Raw genomic sequence first — 15,494 nt, 5'->3', positions numbered from 1 at the left:
GAGCAGTGGCAGATGCTGAAGCCTCCTGTGGACAGGTGTGCTGGGCCCAGCCAGGCTGGGTGAAGGCCGTTTTCACTCCTTGCTCATACAAGCTTTTACCACTGAGCTGTAGAAAAAAGAGTCCTGCCAAGGAGAAATGCTGTTTGCAGTGCTGTGAGTCCTGGGCCCAGGCAGGCTCCCATCCTTCCACATCACTGTATAACCTGCCAGGCAGTTAAGTCAACATTGAACAATATTGCTTCCTGTGTTAATGTCTTGAGCAGCCCTGCCACACACACTGGATCCTGTGATATTAAACCATTCCATCATCCAGAGGATTTGACTGGTTTCACAGGTGACAGGAATGGTAGCTCTGAGACTTGCCGAGTGACTCCCTGACATCCTGTCTTCTCTGTTAATGTGATTGTGAGCAATCACAGGTTTCCTGATCCAGCCCTGAGATACACAAGGCTCCTTGCTGGCAACTGAAGATTGTGCTGCTGACTTGAAGCTGTTCTGTACTGGTAACACATCCAATTGTGAAGTTATTCTGCAGATCCAAAAGACTTTGGGGAGAAGAAGGCTAATGTTTGCATTCCCAGTCCCAGAGAGGCTCCTGGGGGACAGCTGCAGTTAATTCAAAAGGATTGTGACTGATTGAAAGGCAGAGCCTCGAGAGGAGAGCACTCAACAGCAGTACAGGGGTGCTGGGCTACGTGGCACCCAGCACCTTAAAGGACAGCTGACTGCCTCGTTTCTGAGGTGCCTGCCATTTGGGAGCAGTCCAGTATTCCAAGTGTTTCCTGCCTTTCTTTATATCCATGCCAAAAGCACTAACAGAATAGGGTGGAGACAAAAAAAAAAAAAAAAATCTCAGACCCTCCTCAAGATCCTCCTCTAATTCCAGAAGGATCAAAATGCTAAAGGTTGCATTGGAAAAACAGAAATAGTCTTTTCTCCCACCATCGGTAACTCAATGCCACGAGTAAAGCTGAGATTCAGCTGCTTGTTCTACAGCTGTGTCCTTTCTGAAGTCATGAGAAACAGCATTTTGGTTTCCTTCCAGAGGAAATACACAATAATATCCCTAACTTGCACTGAGGCCTTCCAGTCTGCTGAACTAACCCAGCTAGCATTCATCTACAACAAAATTAAACCCAAGATCCCCTATTCCTTATGGATTGAGCCAATGCATAGGAATCAAGTCTTTTGATCAGAATCACTTCTAGCTTGCTTTCTCTAAGCACTCTCTTCCCAAGCAGTTTCTCTCCCATCCTAAATTCTGTGTTTGCAGATGATCCTTTCTTTCCTGCCACACACCAGACCTAATGCACAAGAAGTTTATCCAAGATGTAGGGGTCACCTGTGCCTTTCCATGGTTCAGAACTACCTGCACTTTCAGGGACTGCAGCACCTGTGTTCCTGTAGATTTTCCTTGTGTGGCTGGAGAAGACGTGCTCTCTATGCTAACAGAAGTCCCTCATTCCCTTGCAGGAGGATCTTTCCATCAGCATTTGATTTGGAAACACTGTGTGGGACATACAGTCCTCTCTGGGAGAGTTTAATGCTTTCTTCCCATCAAAAGCATGAGGCTGCGTCCTGGGCTCAGGATGTCAGTGACATGTGGCTAACACAGAACACTGAAGCCTGTGTGTCAGTCAGGTCTTGGAAGAGCTGTGCTCTGTCTGCTGCACAGACACGTTCACAGTCTCCAAAGGGAGGTCCTTGAGGACAGAACCATGAATTCAGTGTTTTCCAGGTGGCTGTGTTCTCTCCGTGCCAGATGAATCCCAGTGCTGTGAAATGTGTCCCTGTTCTTCTTCCTAAAGAAATGCATCTGCTGATGTCAATTTCCAGGTAAGGACACAGGAACCTGCTCCCCTCAGCATCTGTGGCCTTTGGCCTCTGCTGGTAGTCAGGCATTCCAAGAAAACTAGAAGTGACCTAAAACCCTTTTTTTTTTGCTAACCCTTGGCCAGTGTTGCAGATAGAGAAGTAATGGCAGTTTTCCAGCAGGTGAGACCCTCCAGGCCAGCTAAGTAGACAAGAAAAATAAACACAGGAAATATCATCCATTCAATAAGATAACAGAGAAAGGAGAGGCTGGGAGAGCTTTGTGATGCTTGTGTGTTGAGGGGAAACCCAGAGCTTGGAGCTCTCTCCAACAGGAGCAAACAGATGTTGAACCTCAGCACAAAGGAAGGGGTTACTGCCTGGACAGAGGGGAGAGGAGAGTAAAGGAATTTTCTGCTTTGCCCAGACAGAGCAGGGGTTGCTTTCCAGGGTATGGGGTCTGTGGAATGAAGATCTTGGGTCTAGATATGGGGTGAATTAGGGCTTTGCTCCAGGGCAGAGACTGATCAGCTCTGCTCAGTTCTCAGTCTCGGGGTTGATGGAAATTCTGCTCTGTCTCACCTGTGAAACCCATATCCTGAACTCTTCCCTTTGTGTCCCATCCCCCGAGATCCAATGGGCTCATCAGAGCCTTCACACTGCTCAGTTTACCCCTGGTGGAATGGCAGAGCAGTACTGCGGTGAGGCATCTGCTGCCTCCATCCCTGTGCTCAGTGAGATGGAGAAACCACCTGTGGTGCCCAAAATAGCCCATGCCTGGGCAATCCAGTCCAAATGGTGTTGATAGTGCTGGGGGATTCCCATGCCTCATAAAGAGGCTTTTGTTGGGAGGATCTAAACTGAGCTCCAGGCCTTGCCAGCTGTAGAGAGAAGCAGATGGATCTGCAGTATAAAAATAGACGGAAGCAGACTTGTTCTGCCTCTTTTCTTCACCAGCTCAAAGTACAGCCCCAGAGGTGCCTGGTCAGCAGAACCGGAGCAGGGCACTGGGTGCTTTGCAGCTGCCAGTCTGCCTGGAGCCCATTAGCTACTGTCAGAGACAGAAATTTATCTCTTCTCAGTCCCATTGCCTTACAGCTGCCATGTGGACAATCTTGTTTGCTCGCAGCTGTTGGCAGCATGTTACATCCTATTTCCCTGGGGCAACAAAAGCAGAAGAATGGGACATTTCTGTGAGACACCATGTCCCTGAAAGAGGCATTAGTCTGTGGCTATGTCCTCTGAGATCTCTGTTCAGCACTTTAGGAAATGTGCTGAAGGCTTGCACCAATGTATCAGGGGCTGTTTCAATAGATGACTGGTAGATTTTGTGGCATCTGAGACCTTTGTGTATTGCACATGGAAATCTCACCTTTCCCCAGCCCCAGTTACAGGGGGAGCATTTTGGACTGGTATTGTCTTTGTTGTTGCTCCAAGTGACTTGGCTGCCTGTTTCAATGTCATAAGTTCATATCAAAACTCTGAGGTTAAAACACCTTCCAAAGGCATCTGATGCTCATCAGCCTTGGTCTCTTTATGTAGATTAAAAGGGGATGTCCCCTGTGGGTACCTCCAGGCCCAGTTGTTCATCCCAGTACTTTCCATCCAAGATTAGAATTTTTTCAACTCTAAAATATGATGGTTCTTGTGCACAAAAGCAATTGAGAGGCTGCACCAGGGACAGTCAGGACATGTCCCTGTCAGTCCATCAGTCCCATGTTTGCATAAAATCCCCTTCTCAGCTGGGCATTCCTACTCCATCCCTCCTGCTAACTGAATAAGGGGCATGTGGATGTTTCCTGAAGGGGCTTTCTAAAGGCACTAATTTGATACACTCAGGCCATCTTCCTGTAATGAATATTCCTGAGGTAAGGTAATTGAAGCTGACTCTGCATGGCTGGCATGCTGGCTGATGGGATGAATAGGAAAAAATTTATTGTTCCAATAAATTCAAATGTGTTGTCTCTCTCTATGCTCCTGAACTTCTGCCTGTGTTGTTTGTTTTGAAGGTGGTTGCACTCTTCCTCACTTTTTTTCTTTTTCATTTAATCTTGTGAACCTGTTCTGCACTTTTTCCATTTTTAGCTTTTTGTTTCTTTGTTGGTTTCTTCTCCTCTGCCTCATGCTCTCCTGCTTCCTGAAAAGCTGCACGCTGTGGTGTGTCAGGCAGAGGCCCTAAGGTTGGCCATACCTCTCCACACTGGCATCCAAGGATATACTAGCTGATTCCCTGATATTTGTGTGTGCCAAATAGCAGCAAGAAGGGAAGAGGGAGAAAAGAATAGCATCATTGGGAGAAAGCAGGTCAGAGGCTGAGGTGGGTGTACAAATGGGGCCCTTTTGATGAGAAATTTCCAAAAGGCTGCAGAGAGTTTCTCATCAGGAATATTCTCCCTGATCACAGACCCCAGTGCTCTCATTTGGTGCTGGGAGTCAGGAAATAGTGGCAGCATTGAGCCTTTCCACTTATTTACAGCATTTCCTTTTGCTTGCTGGGGGGCAGGAAGGTTTGTCTAAAGGTCTTGTCTTTTATCTGAATAACTCTGATTTGCCAAGTAGAGGCAATTGCTGTTCCTACACCTTGGGAAGCACATGATGGGGAAAAGGTGATTTCTGCACCCCAGAGATTGAGGTTTTTCCTCACACCTCTAGAAAGCCTGGATTGACAGAACTGCTGACAAGAACCCACCTGTAACGTGCCAGTAAACAGACTAGGAAGCATCTGCCCTGCATTTCAATGGTGTAAAGTTGACATTTAACCCCTGACTGTTTATTTTTTTAGCTGCCTAATGTTTGGTACTTACAGGAATGTTTCAGCCGCTACACTGATGGGATTCAGCTCACAAGATGATTCATCTCTAGTGACTGCCATGAGAGGTCTCTACACCTAGTGGGGGAGCTCAGTGTTGCCTCCACTTTGGACAGTCAGAGGCTGGGATCTGGTGGGATGGAGCCTTCACAGGAAATTCCAGTAGCACGGCAGGAAAGGTGGGATCAAACGTGGGGCTCCAGCAGTCCAGTCCAGACCACATTTCCATCTCCACATGTCAGTGAAACCCTAGATACAAACTAGAATCGGGACTAACCGTGTGCTGTGATCGCTGTGTGCTTGGTGCAGCGCAGCAGGGGAAACATCCTCCAAAACACAGCCCTTCTTTAGCACCTGATTTGGGCAATAACTTGGTCTAATAATTCATCAGCATTCGAACCGGAAGTGCAGCATGTGTAAATCGGTACCTCCGTTTTTCCAGGTGGCCACCGGGCGTCATTTTTACTTTTGTTTTGCGTTGATGAACTCGCACAGGATGCTCGAGCTGAGGACCGGAGCAGTGAGTGCTCCCTCTGCTGTCTGTGGTCTTTCAGGTTCCTGGCTAATCTGCTCCCTGCTCAGATTAAATGATTTGCCGGGCTGGAGATAAACACTGGAAGCTGTTTGGTCTGCAGATGGCTCTGTAAAGGACCCATCAAATACACTTATTGCTGCTTATATGCAAGGCCCAGTGTGGCTCACAGCATGTGTGTGACTGAATTCAGGTTTGGACTGAGAGAAATATCCCAACGAGAAGGGATGGATGTGTCACTTTTGAGGATGGACTGGACTGGGGGACACTCATGCAAGTGGTTTTTCCTGAGGAGGTGATACCTGTGATGTGTCATCCTGCGTGAGACAAGAGGAAATAAAAGCCTGTTCAATTTTGTAGGCACACAGTTTTTGGTGATGGGGTTGGGGTAGGTAATTGGTAATAGGAATTGGGGTTGTGGCTGAGCCTCATCTCTAATGGGCTGCAGCTGTGAAAAGCAGGTGACCAGCACTGACAGCAGAGAGACATGGAGTGCCCAGTGCACTGACCAATCACCAAAGGGAACAGAGGGCACACAGGTGCAATGCATGAATAATGAAGGGCATAAAAGGATGAGCTAAAGAACTTGATGGGCAGATGCTTGCAGCCTTCTGAAGTGACGTGGTGTTGCTCTGTACAGGTTGAAGCCTTCTGAAATTGTACAGTGATCCTCTGTGTATTGTGCCTGTCTCAATGGTGACACAATTTGGGGTAGAAATCTCAGGTCTGTAAAGCAGCTTCTTCTATGGACTTCTCTGATGGTTAATTTCAAGCAGGTTTCTTTACTCTTAAAGGAGAGAATGATGGAGACTCAGACCAGGACACATGACTTGACTCAGCATCAAGACTAAGGCCCTTAGGGAGGTGCCAAGAAGTCAAGGGGGAATGGGGCAACCACAAAGGATTTTTAAAAGCAATTAAGCAATTTAAGAGCAAGAGTGCCTCTAAATTACTCTGAATGTTGTGATTATTAAGCTTATTAACCCTGGTCATTATTTGTTTGGGTGAAGATAGAAAACATTCTGGCTGTTTGAACTGGGTAGTGCCTTGCCAGACAACAGCAGCAAGTTGGGGGGCAGCCCTTCCCTTTGCCTTGGACTTGTGTGGCTTCTCACTTCATGTTTATGAGGCCTCTTTTTGCTTTTGGAGGGTCTTCCCCTTTGTTTGCTTGTTTTGTGGGGTTTTTTTGTCCCCTCAGGACTCTCTTTTTGCAGACCACATTCAGGAATTGTGCTCAGGAAGACATTCCTGTGTTTCTTGACTGTAACATAATTCTTTGTTATGGTATTGCACTTAGTTCAGGTGCCCCTGAAGGATGAGCAACTGTGGACAGAAGCAACAAGGTTTTCTGGCTGTGATTGTTCACTGGCCTGGCAACTAATAAAAGTGCTATTTTTCTTCACCTTGGTTAAACTGCAAACATGACCCTGCATGCACAAGATGTGGAGGTTCAATAAACCCAAAGGGCTCATTGTTAAGCAAAGTAAATCATCCTGAGAGGCTGGGCATTACATGGTTTTCTACATTTAAAAAAGGAAATTACCTCAAGTATCTTTCTTGTTGTTGTTAAGTTTGACCCTTGCTTTGTTAGCAGCTGTACGCATTAAACAAGCTAAAAAAAAATATAGCATTAAAAAATGAGATATAGAAATAAGACAAAGGAATAAGAAAATCAAGCAACAATCTGATCATATATCTGAGTTTATCCAGACCACATTGAAGCTGTGAATTGTAAGCAGGCAGCTAAAAGACAAAATTGTAGTAATTTTAGAAGTTTTGTTTGAGTTTATGAAAGCCAGTGAGAACATACTTATTGGCCAAGTATGTGGATGAGGGAAGCTGAATCACTGGCAAATCAGAGGCAGGAAGAAAGAGGTGGATGCAGAGGTCAGGACTGGGAAGGGTTATTGCCTGGGATATGAATATTTTGTCTAATGCATAAGGAGATGGAAAGGTGAAGAAAGGCCACAGGCATATTAGTTATTTGTAAATTGCACTATGCCTTCCCTCCCTCTGCCTATTTGCAGCCATTGTGTGGAGTAGGCAGCAATATGTGTGCAGGCTGCATCCATCCATCTTCATAATGGCTGGGTTAAATTGCACAATCTTTAGGAATATCATTTGCAGGCAGCGCTTATTGCTGCTCCCAGCCTCTGTCCAGTAATCTGTGGCTCCAGGGGCTGGGCACATTTTGAAACTGTGGTGAGACAGAAAGTATTTGTATGCTGCTGCTCCTCTCACCTTTATATTCTATTATTCTGCTAAATCATTGCTTTGTAAGTAAGCATTCGTCTAGGACTGGTAATTCAAGATCTTGTGAGTCAACATGACTAGAGCATGATTCTTTGTACCTGTAGGAAGTGAGGAATCCTTCTACTCAGATGCTTATATCCTTGGGGAAGGCTTCCACTGAAAACTGCAGCTTTGTATATACAGAGCTTCCCCGTGGTTTGGTTTTTGAAGAGATCTTGCTTGCAGTGGAAAATTACACAATGCTAGAAGGAAGCTTTGAAGACCTGCAATGGTTTATATGAAATTAGGCACGTAAGGTGACCAGAGAAGCACAGACCAGCAGATGTGATAGTGTATCTTTTTTTCTGTACACTCAATGCAAGGTCCAAGTGAATCTCTGAAGTGTTGCAATTCCTCAGGATCACAGCCTAACTGGATGTTGTTTTGCAATGCTGAGCAGCCCTTCAGTGTAATTGCCTCTTCCCTCCCAAAGCCTGAACATCTGGATTTATGGTGAAAAAAGCAATCCAGCAAGAAAGGGCATGAGAAATGGTACCCCTGTGGATTAGAAGAGATACTAGATATGGTCTGAGTTACAGCACATGTAAGACACTCTCTGGCATTCCCCAGTTGTCCCATCCCTCAGTAACAGTTCCACTGCTGCTCCTCTCTGTTGGGAACTGCTGCTCACAGGGACAGCTCCTCAGCCAAAACATCTCTCAGAGCTTCTCTGCCATCACCTAAATGGTGCCACATCAGCCCCTTTCCATAGGAACTACTGATAACAGCCTCTACCATTTTGCCCTAATATCAATTTATTAATTACCTTTCTGTGTTTTAGGTGCATGTTGGTTAATTTTCACCTGCCCACCTCTCTTGGGAGAACATACAGCCTGTGTGTTACAAGATCATAAAAACTCTATAGCTGAAGGGGATGCAACAGTAATTGAGGTGACCACTGTCTCCTCCTGGGACAAATATGAATTTTGGTGCTCTTGAAGGAGCTTTATGGACCCTACTCACACATCTTCACCTCTGCCCGAAGTGCCTGCTAATGCTCTGTGGAGTCAGGGTGAGGAGTGTGGAGGTGTAGATAGGCAGATAGATGTTCTTCACTGCTCCTTCTGATTAACAAGGAGGAGGCTGTGCTAGAGGGGCTTCCCAGAGCACAGCCTGGCTTGATGGAGGCTCTGAAAAAAAAATCTAATTTTATTCAGTTCCTGGAACTGAGCTGACGCTGGTGACTGTCATTATGCCAGGCCCAGGAGGAACTGAACTGTGTCAACGTATTTGTGAGTGACATGCTTGTGACTGCTTCCCATTGTGGAACAGAGGATGTAAAGGGTGAGAGAACAGATTGCAAAAATCTCCAGGCATGCAAATAAAGGGGGGGGGGTATGCATTTTTTCCAAAAACATTGATTTTTGGTATGTAAAATGAAGGGTCCTTTGTTCAGGGTATTTCTCACCCAGACTTGCATCTTGGAGAAAAGCAAGAGCTAGTGCTCATGTTGTTGTTAGTGATTAAGAATTCCCACAGGAGACCCAGTGTCTCTTTGACGTAGGCTTATTCCTTTGTGTGCTGGCTGACTCCATCCCATCAGTGAGGCTTTCTCTTCCTCTTTCTCTCTCTTCTCCCATTGCCTTCTGCCCCTACCAGCCTGAAACAGCATCTTTTGAATAATCTTTGTTGACAGAAGCTGTCTTGGTTGTAGATGCTGCAGGGGTTGGGAAGGCTCCTCAAGCAAAGTTCAGTCCTTGGGGTCATGGAAACCAGCCAGGAATTTCTGCTCTCCCATTCCCAGGGGCATGAGGAGCCCACAGAGGAAAACCAAAGGTGACCATTTCCTCAGTTGAAATGTCACTGACCTGAATTGCAGATGTTTTCCAAGACTTTTTAAGATCAAGAGAGTAGTTTTGGAAATATAACGGGAATCTTGATGGAGGACCATTTCAAATTATAGAGTCCTATGAAACAATATAGGAAATTTTTATTTGAAAAGAAGAAAGCATTATTACTGTCTTTTTCAAGTCTTCAGAGCTTTTTTTATCACACAGGATACATATGTGCAGCTTGTTCATTGAGGGAGCTGGATATTAAATGGCCAGATATTATTTCTTGAAAATCAAGATAGTCTAAAATGTTAGCTATGTGCTATAGGATCCTGAGGATAGTGTGCTACAAGGAGAAAGGAGGTGACAGTGGGACTAAAGCTGCCTCTTTTCTGTAAGGGTGATATCTTAACAGCTCTCATGGGAGGAAGGACATGTTCAACCTAATAGGATAATGGAATAATATGTTGAACATATCAGCTTTGACACAGACCATCTGGTGGCTGTAGACACAAATAACCTAAGGAAAACAAATTTGAAATGTTTCAGGAAATGGCTATATGCATGCAGCACAGTGGGGAGGGGCAGGAGGGTGCCTGTGTGTAGAAGGAAAGAGATAAAAGCCCCTCTCTTTGGCTGTGGGAAGAGTGTCTCACTCATTCCTGGAAAGGACTACATTCCATCCTTAATGATATTTGGGCTATAAATTTAGTACTGACATCACCTCAGGACCCACAGAACTCTGCACTGTGAGGCTGGACCAAAGGTCTCATATGGAGTCTAGCTGGTAAACAGAAAAATACCCAAAGCCAAAGAATCTTCCTACAGTTACTGTTGGAAATTTGCTCAGAAATTGTTGGTATGGTAACTATTGCTCAGCAGGGAAATTATCTCCACCAGTAGATCATCCACAATCTCTTCCCTTCCTTCTTTCTACTGCCTTTGTGTTTCTAGCACATCCTGTCTCCTTATCTCTGTCCAGCCAGTTTAAGTTCCAGTGACCTGCACGGCGCTCAAGCCGAGTGACGCGCTGTGTCTGGGGCCCACGTGGGTCTGCTCTGTGTGCACAGCCCGGCTGCCACACTGCAGCTGCTCTGTGACCCCCAGAGGCATCACTGCCATCACTCTGGGTTCCCTCTGCTGTGCCTGGGAACATGGCACCAATGGCAGTATCAGTGACATAAACTGCTCACAAGCCTTTAAAAGATGCTGAAAATTCCCCAAATCTTGCAGACGCAAATCAATCCTTGCAGGTCTCCTCTTCCCTTGGTGTACAGGTGCTGTCTTGTTTGGAAGTTTTTGGTTTGTGCCATTACAAGACCACAGACACCTGTATGGGCTCAGGAAGGAGAGTAGAATGTCTTGCACTCTTCATAAATGCACCTTCCTCCTTCCTCCTTCCTCATGTGCCAGCAGCATGTCAGCAGCAAGTATAACTTTCCCGTGCAGGAATGGCTTTGATAAAAGGTACACTAATAAGATATACTCCATTGGCGAGTTATTTCTGGCACAGACAGAACTGGAAGGAAGTCAGCATTACACACAGAAACTCTTTGGCCTGGGAAGGTCTGAGAACCCTTTAAACACTTGGCTCAGAAATGGCTCTTTTCCTTTTATCTAGGAGATTTTTCCTTTCCTGTTAATTAAACTTCTGTTTTGTCTTCGTCATGCTCTTTTGCCAGCATCTAGGCTGTTCATGAAGACACCAGTTCAATAACCACCATTTGGAGTGTCAAGCTTATGTTCCTACTGTTTGTTTGCCAAGTGCAGCTGCAGCTGTCTGCCCAATTTCACATGTTCCTGTGAGCCAGAGATATTGGCCTTTGCTACACAAATGTGCTGTTGAGGCCTCCCAGCATCCCTTCCATGAGTTGTCCTTAAAAGATGGCAAGTTTTGTTGTCTTCCCACTTGTCTGAAAAAAGGGCTTGTTTACACAGAACAACTGATTTGGGTTGCAGTGAAATCTGCAGTCCAAGTGAGATACTACTTCTGGTTAGTGCCCCGTATTCTCAGTAATATCACAGATATTCTCACTGTGGAACAAAGTATGTTACTCAGAAATAAATTCTACAGCAGATCAGGTTATTCTCAAGCAGAAGATTCCAGGCTGGGTGTTGGTGTCAGTCCCTGTGTATAAAACCTCTGAAATCCTGAGACAATGTGTCTGGGTGTCAGGGGTATGGATCAACTCATTGGGTAAATTCAGTAAGGGTTGGAAAACCTTTGCCACTTCTTAGCACAAAATTGTGCTCCCACATCAAGGTGCAGCAGATGGATCCCACAGATGCTCCTGTTTTTCTTGCCTTTCCTGCCACTGAAATCACTCTGTGGGTCTGGTTCCTTCAGTGGGAGCTGTGAGTTGAATGGCTTTGGTGAGAGACTATAATGAGGAAGTATTTAATATAGAGAAAGTTCTGTCTTTGGGGCAACCTATGTAACCTGCACTGGAGGTCCTTTTATAAAGTGCATAAAGATCTCTATATGAGATCTAACCTGTTTTCCCTAATAATTCTAGTTGTGGGAAGGGTCTCATCCTCTATGAGAGAGAGACTTACTGCAATTTCCTCAATCTCAGCACGAATGCCTTCTCACAAAAGCAAGGTGTTGACTGGTAGTGGATGTTGCTGTTTGTTTTGTGCTTGTCAAGTGTGAAACTAAAGATTAATGTAGCACTCTGTTGACTGCTGTGTGCAGGTTTTGACCTGCCTGAAAAATATTCAGTGCCTATCCTAAAAGTTACCCATTTGGTGTCCAGTTCAATGGGCAAGTTCTGGAAACTCTTCAAGGTCCTTGTTGAGCTGCTTTGAATACCACCAAACTCCAAATCATACAACTGAGAGCCGGGCAGTGTATTGAATCATTTCACAGCAATTTGCCACCGGCCAAGCTATTAGCCAAAGCTCTCACCTAGAAGATAATGGGTCTTGGGGCCATCTAATAGGCTCGCCTGAACAATTTGCAGGTTTTTGCATGAAATAATTTTTCAATTACTTTTTTGCTCTTAAGAGCAATGTAAGGCTCCTTTATTCTGCATTTGGTTTTAACTTGGATGGCTCTGAGGTAGCTGTTTGGGATTACATTACAATCAGATCCTTTCTGCAAGGTTAAATGACTGAAAATTGTCCTTTTCAGAATTTCAAACAAACTGCCATTCCTTTCAATATGATCTCTCTATCAAAAGCTTTTCCAAAGTTCATACAATTCACATAGAGCTTCCACTCAGAGGGGAACTCCTTGAGGATTTTGAAGTTAGCCCTGTGATAAATTCAAGCCCATCTTTCTCAAAATCAGACCACTCAATTCCAAATTAGATGTTTGCTAATTCCATTATCTAACAATATTCTTGACAGGAATTGGGCAGTATAGAAATGGCACGTTCCAGACTCTTCCTCATCTCTCTGGCTCTTACACTTTGAAATACCTAATTTCTGCAAGGATTGAAACAAAAGATCTTTCTCCTCCTGTGAGGAGAGGGACATCTTCCTCATCCCAGATTATACCTAAAATTCATTCATTTTGGTATAGACTACTACTCACTTTGATGAAGGACTAAAACACTATTTATAGTAGGTGCTTAAAACTGGGCTTCCTGAACCCGTGGAAAACAAATGCGCCAGATTTTATTCTTTTGTTCTTTTAATAAACTGTCCGTGAGATTCTTCCCCTCCCCTCCTTTCCTGCTGGTTTACTTGCATTCTTATATGTTCAGTGTTTTGCTCTTCTGTCTTTGTTCCAGTTTATCAGCAATTTACACACAGTTGTTTCCCAGACTCCATGATTTCAACAGCAAAAATAACACTGACCTTTTGAGCCCATGAGCAATCGTGTTGGTGGTAATTTAGCAGAAAGTTACAGTAATGAACAAGAACTCTGCTCTTAAATGTTAGATCACTAAATGTGTTTTATGAGTCTTTATTACTTCTTTAATGCACTTCCTGTGCACCAGGGAGACAGCCATATTCCAGGGGAAGATGAAGTTTTTAATTGGCCAGGTAGCCAATTTGCAAATCTCTTCTGCTTTAAGGATACATTTTCAGGTGTGATTCAGTCAAAGCAATCAAGGAAAATCTTTCTAGCTAGAAAGACAACAGCACTAACAGAAGGGATCATCCAAAGATATATTAACTCTGAAAACTGTGAGCTGGGCTTTTCCTGTGGGAGGGAGGGGAGAGTGCTAAAAACTTAGATTTCACTGCCCGGATTTGGGGCTGCCTGGGGACTGCTTTGGTCCCAAGCATGCCTGAGAGCAGACAAAATGTATTGTCAACAATAAACTTCCTCAGTTTTCAGCCACTTCCCCTCACCCAGCCTTCAGAACAGCAGGAAGCCAAAAGCAGAGGACACAAAGCCAACTAGATGAGGTTTGTAATTTGGCTCTGCTGCTCTATAGGTGATTGTACCCATGGCTGATGCAGAGTTCACAGTTAAGACAGGTAATCTAAATGCAGGCTGGAATTTTCCATCCATATCAAAATCCTCAACTTCACTTTGGCTTAAGTTTGCATACAAACCCCTTTCTAAAACTGATTACAGTGCTTGTAAGGATTTAAGTAGAATTAGGAAGAGAGCTTTGTCTGTAAAAAACCCAAACCCCAAAAGCCCCAAAAGAGTTAAGTGTTATTAGCAAGAGGTCATGGTACAAAGGAGTGACTTCAAAACAGAGAATTTTGGTTTTCCTGCACCACAGCACCCTTAAACCAAAGCAGAGAGACAGGAAGGTTACCAACTCCCTTCTTTTAGCTGTGTGTTAAAGAGCCTGAAGCTTGTGTTTTATCTTCCCTTCATATTTTAGAACTTCTCCTCTCCTACACTTCTATTATGCTAATTCCCCTTCACTGCCTGTCTCTTAAACTTGAAATGTTTTGAATCAGGTGTGTTTCAAGATAATTGTGTTATATTTCCACATGAAGCAAGGGAATTGGAATTGGAGGTGAAGCAATGTAAAGACCTGATTGCAGTAGAATTCAGTAATTTATTTTGTGGCCACTGGAAGAGGACATTGTAGAAGATAATTTTAAAGGGTATTGCAGCATTAAAAATGCAAGCTTAGCCAGAGCACCAACATCATGTGCCCTTGCAGGACACATCTGCATCCAGCCAAATCCCTTGATGGGTGTTAATGACCAGCAGCATGACACTGGGGGTATCTGAGGCAGGTACTGGATTAGGGACATGAGTTATTAATCTATTTAGCTGCTCTGGGGAATTCTGTGGGACCAATTTCAAGGACTGACATGCAAAGAAAGTGTCAGAAACATGATTCACATGATGACAATAGCAAGGTTTGTAAGAAGCTGGGTGTTTCAGAGGGAGCACATATACTCCTACTGCCTCAGGAAGGACAGACAGAAATGCTGCCTCTAATCCTCCCTGTGAGCACTGGTTTGTGGTGCTGTGCAGCCTTTTCTCCTATCTCGGGCTAAAGCAGAAGGACTTTGTTTGTTTGTTTAAATCTTTTCTTGGGCCTTTCCCAAATTTAGCCTGAACTCCAGATATTTGGCTCTTAAATTAATTCTCCAGGGTGCTTCTGACTAATGCCAGGGTGCTATTGTGGGGTTTTACAGGAACTCTGGGGAACAGTTGCATCACAGAGCTGTGGACCAGTGCTACCCAAGCCCAGGTTGAGCTCTGTGATGGTGCCTGTGCAGTGCAGGGTTTCAGCACAGAAACACACGAGAACTGTTTCTGTACAGACTGCACTGTGTGGTCTTGACTTCTCGACTTTATGGACCACCCTGACTGAGGGCAATGGAGATGAAAAGCATGTGCACTTCAGAACTGTTTTGCAGGAATTTTCCCTCATTTTGAAGTGCTTCTGTTCCATAAAATACTTATTTTCCTCTAAATCAGTTATTACAGTTTGGGTTCATACCAAAAGCTTCAGCTGTTTCTCAAAACAATTTCTTGGTCCAGGTAATGCAGAACTGAGAAGAAGTTTAAATACAGAGGTTTGAAGAAGTCAGAATCAGAACTGGGATCTGGATTCAAGCATCCTACTTAACAGATAATTGCAATGACTGAGGTAGAACATTCAGACTTAAACCCAAGCCCTCTAATATGCTTTGTCTGGGATATGGAAGGCATCTTCCTTTATTAGGTTACTTTCCTGCTCAACATTAACATTTCGTGCTTTGAAGGTTTATTGTGTTGGCTGGAGTTATACCTTTATATACACACAGTCCCTATGGAATAGCCTGGTCTCCTTTCATCATTATTAGTAATTCTAGGCTTGTCATTTCCTATCCTTGCAGTCTGGACCTCACTGCCTTGTTGCAG

General features: G+C 44.5%; 1 protein-coding gene across 1 annotated transcript in view; it reads left to right on the top strand.

Annotated features, from left to right (window-relative positions):
• The first annotated feature begins 1,636 nt into the window (after window positions 1–1,636).
• The window catches only part of UPB1 (beta-ureidopropionase 1), a 34,358-nt gene continuing 20,500 nt past the window's right edge, over window positions 1,637–15,494 (top strand). Inside the window, exon 1 of the mRNA XM_059863712.1 lies at window positions 1,637–1,836. Within this exon, the coding sequence (XP_059719695.1) occupies window positions 1,763–1,836 (74 nt within the window). The 5' untranslated portion in view covers window positions 1,637–1,762. The remainder of the gene's footprint in view (window positions 1,837–15,494) is intronic.

This window comes from Haemorhous mexicanus, chromosome 19 (genome assembly GCF_027477595.1).
Source record: "Haemorhous mexicanus isolate bHaeMex1 chromosome 19, bHaeMex1.pri, whole genome shotgun sequence".
NCBI classification, from domain to species: Eukaryota; Metazoa; Chordata; class Aves; order Passeriformes; family Fringillidae; genus Haemorhous; species Haemorhous mexicanus.
This window is presented reverse-complemented; position numbering and strand designations above follow the sequence as displayed.